This window comes from Bactrocera latifrons, unplaced genomic scaffold (assembly GCF_001853355.1).
Source record: "Bactrocera latifrons isolate USDA-ARS-PBARC rearing strain unplaced genomic scaffold, ASM185335v1 scaffold_50, whole genome shotgun sequence".
NCBI classification, from domain to species: Eukaryota; Metazoa; Arthropoda; class Insecta; order Diptera; family Tephritidae; genus Bactrocera; species Bactrocera latifrons.
The window spans coordinates 316,250-321,893 of NW_017537157.1; the positions used below are offsets into that span (position 1 = coordinate 316,250).

The 5,644-nt window shown below is 34.7% G+C and overlaps 1 protein-coding gene across 1 annotated transcript in view; it reads right to left on the reverse strand.

The window, feature by feature from the left end:
- The window catches only part of LOC108973809 (rap1 GTPase-activating protein 1), a 260,459-nt gene extending 255,146 nt beyond the window's left edge, over window positions 1-5,313 (reverse strand). Inside the window, exon 1 of the mRNA XM_018941297.1 lies at window positions 4,809-5,313. Coding sequence (XP_018796842.1) covers window positions 4,809-5,095 — 287 coding nt within the window. The 5' untranslated portion in view covers window positions 5,096-5,313. The remainder of the gene's footprint in view (window positions 1-4,808) is intronic.
- Window positions 5,314-5,644: the final 331 nt, after the last annotated feature.

Genomic DNA, 5,644 nt, shown 5'->3' on the forward strand with positions numbered 1-5,644 from the left:
ATTCTCTGAACAGTGAAAACTGTAGAAAATTATCAGAAATTCTTATATCGCCGCTAATGCAATATAAACAAAAATTGCCTTAAAATTTCAAATAAATCGTTAGAATATTTTTATAACGTATTTTAACTCAAATAAACAATGAAATAATTATTTTACTTTACAAACAAGAGGGAGGCTGTTTGGTAGTTTTGTAGCTACTCATATGGATTATAATTTCCAACTTTTTAACTTAACTAATATTTAAATAGCGTTTAAGCACACGTGTACACATATGTACTTACGTATGTATATGAATTTGTACATACATACATAAGTAAACCCCTGTAACATGTCGGCTTTCGTCAGATGTTTTCAGATAACTGGCCTTTTATCTTCCGTTAAATTATTTTTACACCGCCGATTTAATTAAATATTTATATAAGAAAATCACATTTGCTGCAGTTAAACACTCCTACTAGTCATAAAGAGAAATGCACTGTCGCTACCGCTTTAAAGGCATTCCACCGCCTCTTATAACTAAAACGAGGACACATTAACCGCAAATATTTGTATGTGCATACACGAAGATACKCTTGTATTTGTTGCAACAGAATAAAGTTGTATTTATAATGGAACCGTTATATAGTTATATATACACATGTTGTATATAAATAATATGTATGTCTTCCAGTGTAAATAAGTTAGTCATGAACCGCCGTAAACTATGATATAAAAAAAGTATTATTTTCATCAAATCTTGGAGAGTAGCAAATCGAACAAGCAACTGGTCTAAATCACATACCCTAACTAAAAAAATATAGAGCAAAGCTCTCTTCGTTTCGCCTAGCGATGTCGAGCAGCCAATCGAACACCTCATACGAACTGTTCGAACAGACTGATTAACTAATGTTAGCTGTTTGTTCGATTCGCCATTCTCTAAGGTATAGAATATATATTATAAAATGGTCTCGTTGCTGATACATATTTTTTATATTCTGCGCTTTCGCTGACTTACAATGTTATCACTTTCCCCACCAGTCTTTAAAATAACAGTCTAAGCTCATAGAATTGTAATTTATTAAGCATTGAACAATTTTAATGACTAGTGATTCAACTACAGCATAACTTTGGCATACYATTATGAATTTATTTAAGAAATTACTACAAAATACAATGCAATTCCGCCTTTCACTTAGAATTATGCTATTTCGTTATGTTACAGAAAAATTCAATTGATAATAAAAATATTGTTGTTGTAACGGATATTTTCCATTTTAAGTCCTAAGGGCATAAATATAACAGAGTACAGTGTATGATACTAAGCTCAGTTGAGATGTCTCTGATATGCCTTCCATTTCCATCATTACCGCTAACGAGGAAAACAAAATGTACTCGTCGCTGACTCTGAATAAAGCTAGGTGATGAGTGATGAAGCTTCGGATAAAATATAGTATATGTAACRGTGTTTGGCTTTGTAAAAAATTATGTGATTAGATGCAAAAATAAAACATGACATTTAACAATAAGAAAATCAAAGAAAATAAAACATAAAGAAAATTCCGTTATAAGCAGTCGACCAAGTTCGATACTCAAAAACTGCGGAGCTAGTTCGCGTATATACAGACAGAMGAACATGACTAAATCTACACAGCTCAATGTGCTGATCATTTATAAATATATTTTATAGGGTATACGATGCTTCCTTTTAGGTGTTTCGAGGCAAACTGAATATACCCTGTCCAAACATATCATAAGACCAAATCGTTTATTTACCATTTCCATGCAAAGTTTTCATTCGTCTCCCAATCTTGTACGAGTAAATCTTGTACAAGTACGGAAATTATAATTAAATTCTCCGAGTAAATGATAAATATAAGACTGTCCTTAATTACTATGGCAAATATGAAAGCGATCTGTGAACCACTTTGTTTACAGCAGCTCTTTAAATCGGTACAACTCAGTAGTGTGTTGCGATTTTTACAATGGATATAAATATCGAACAAAGTATTTGTCTCAAATTTGTATTTCTAACCAAATTTCGTCTGCGGAATGAATTGTGAATGTTGGAAAAAGTTTACGGTGATTCAGTTTTATCAAAAACACAAGCCTACGAGTAGTACAAAGCCCTCAAAGATGGTCGAGAGATCGTTATATACATGCCTCGTTTTGTACGACCTTCCACCTATTCAACTGATGAAAATATTAAAAATAAGTGATGTGAAAAGAGGCAAGAGAGCTGGACATGTCTCGTGCGTCCGTTCGTATGATTTTTGTGGATATTTTAAATATGAAACGCGTTCCTGTTCGTCTCCTGCTTAATTTCTTTCAAAAAGTGTACCGCAAACAGATCTCTTTGGACCTGTTTGATCATGTGAATTCCGGCCCCACATTCATTTAAAGGATTATAACTGCCGATGAGGCATGGGTCTATGAGTTTGATATACAAACAAGTAAACATTATTCCTAATTTTTTTCGATGTTCGTGGTTTAGTGCATGATGACTTTGTTCCGCAGGGACAGACGTTCAATGAGGAATTGTGAAWGAACAATTTATGGATTTTATACGATGATAATGCACCATTGCATCGAGCTATGATTGTGACCRAATTTAAGGCCAAAAACGCAGTGAATATCATCGATTCACCAGATTTGGCACCGTGTAATTTTTTCTTGTTCTCCAAACTAGAATTGCCGCTCCGTGGATCCCGTTTTTGATCGATCGAAGAGATAAAACCAAATTCGCTGCAAGTGCCGACGGCCATCTCAAAAGTGCTTAAGAAAAGTGTTTCGAGTACTGAAAAAATCGTTGCCATATTTGTATTACAKCTGGTGGGGACTACTTTGAAGGCGAGAAAATAAATATTGTTGAATTATTAAATATTTTGCATTTTATTTACAATTTCCGGGTACTTTCATTATAATACATGAAAAAAGTACCCGGAAATTGTAAATAAAATATTTAAATAACAGTTTGCTTCAGGGGTTTGAAAATTTCCAAAAATCGATTTTTTTTGCTTTATTAAGTTCTACAATACCTCTAGCATATAGTCCTAAATTTTAAAGTTGATTTGAGTAATAATTTCGGAGATACAGCTTTGAGAACTTGYGCATTCAAGGCCAGCTGCGCTAAGTGCCCTATTTTTAACGCGTATTTCTCGAAACTGTRTTTTTGAAGTCGGTGGACATGATTTCTCGAAAAGTTATCGACCGATTAGTTCGTATTGTATACACGTTTTTGAAATAATATTATCTAGTTATTGAACGAAGGATTCTTTCTTGTTTCATTACAACTTATTTTTCTGAATAAAAAATGCCGACAATTTTACAAAAGTTAGATTTTTTGTTCAAAATCCGAGAAAAGAAGGACAATTTTTATATATTTTTTATTTCCTACTTCAAAAACGAAATTTAGATATGTACTAAGAGAATATGCTTAGTTTTTTAATTTTATATGAACCAGTAAGAAGTTATGCTGTCCACGGCGAGTGCACTTTTTTGAGAGACACCCAGGAAAATGCGGGCTCAACGGCGGAATTTTCAACATTTTTGTATCGAAATTTCAGGAAATATTGTTCGAATATATACCTTTGATATAACATATTATATTTTTATACTCTCGCAACAAAGTTGCTAAAGAGAGTATTATAGTTTTGTTCACATAACGGTTGTTTGTAAGTCCTAAAACTAAAAGAGTCAGATATAGGGTTATATAAACCAAAGTGATCAGGGTGACGAGTACAGTTTAAATCCGGATGTCTGTCTGTCCGTCCGTGAGTGCAAGCTGTAACTTGAGTAAAAMTTGAGATATCATGATGAACTTGGTACACGTATTTCCTGGCTCCATAAAAGGGTTAAGTTCGAAGATGGGCAAAATCGGCCCACTGTCACGCCCACAAAATGGCGGAAACCGAAAACCAATAAAGTGTCATAACTAAGCCATACATAAAGATATTGAAATGAAATTTGGCACAAAGGATCGCATTAGGGAGGGGCATATTAAATATTTTTTTGGAAAAGTGGGCGTGGCCCCGCCCCCCACTAACTCTTTTGTAGATATCTCGAAAACTACTATAGCTATCTACAGAATTGTTTCTTTTAGGCATTTCCATATACAGTTCAAAAATGGAAGAAATCGGATAATAACCACGCCCACCTCCCATACAAAGGTTATGTTGAAAATCACTAAAAGTGCGTTAACCGACTAACAAAAAACGTCAGAAACACAAAATTTTATGGAAGAAATGTCAGAAGGAAGCTGCATCCAGGCTTTTTTTAAAATTGAAAATGGGCGTGGCGTCGCCCACTTATGGACCAAAAACCATATCTCAGGAATTACTCAACCGATTTCAATGAAATTCGGTATATAATATTTTCTTAACACCTTGATGACATGTACAAAATATGGGTGAAATCGGTTTACAACCACGCCTGAAATCTCAATTATCACTTTAGAGAGAGTATAAAATGTTCGGTGACACCCGAACTTAGCCCTTCCTTACTTGTTGAAATATATGATTGCTTGTATTAACCTGAAACTCTGAAACCCACCTAACCCCTTCACTAGCGTTGTAGAGAGAAACTTGCTTAGCTTTCACACTTCGCACTGCCAAATTAATATTTTAGAAAATCTTTTTCATGTTATTATTATGTAGGTATATGGAACTTTGGAATCGACGTTAACGGCCGGGTAGATAATAATTAATACTTAGAATAAACAACAAAAAATATGTGAAATTATTTTATTTATACAAATACCGATATAAATATCTAATTGTCTCTTGGGCTTATTCTTCAGCTTTAATTTCAAATATTTCATCATTTAAACTTACATTTTCTTCAATTTCACTTCGTCGCAGCTCTCCAAGCGTTTATAGCTGATGTTGCATCTATCACGTCCGCCACTCAACATACCACGCACACCGTTAGCGCCGTTCGTTGGTTCGGAAGTGCGATATTCCAAAAAACTACAACTTTTTTTCAAACTAACACCAGACTTGGAGCTATTGCGCCAATATTTTAGCATTTTATGAAATGTGCCATGTTCACCACACGCTAGTGCATCCAAATTGTCATTGCTGTCGAAACTTGTGCTATGCAATGTTCTATACGAGCTCATTTTCGAGCGTTATACGAATTTAAAACGATTTTAAAATGCTTTAAACTTGTGTGATTGAAATGAAAATTGCGTTCAAAACTTTTATTATGCCACATGACGCGTTATCTTTCGCAACCGCCAACCGCAAACTGTTTAAAAKCGAAACTGAGCTACTCGCCTCCACAAAAAACGAGGCTTGTCAGGCTACTGGCCACTGGCCGCTTACTCGGTCCACGCCGTTATGGAATGTGCATGTGTAAGCGATTACAATTACATTTCCTCACTTCTTAAATTCCATTGTGCCTTATTTATATGCACACACTCTTTCTCAATCGAGATTTGTTTTTTTTTTTTGTGCACTCTGTCAATGCATTCATAAAAATATACGCGTCTAATTGCCACTTCAAAAGTTGTTATTGCAAAACTGAATAGAATTATTTACAATAGTTCGGCTCAAGTCGGTTCGCAAAGCGGCTTACGACTTGGCGGGCTGTGTAAGTGAATACTTTAAGCGCACAAGTGCATTCTGACGCGAAACTCTATGGWCTTGTATGGAAGTGTTTATAATCT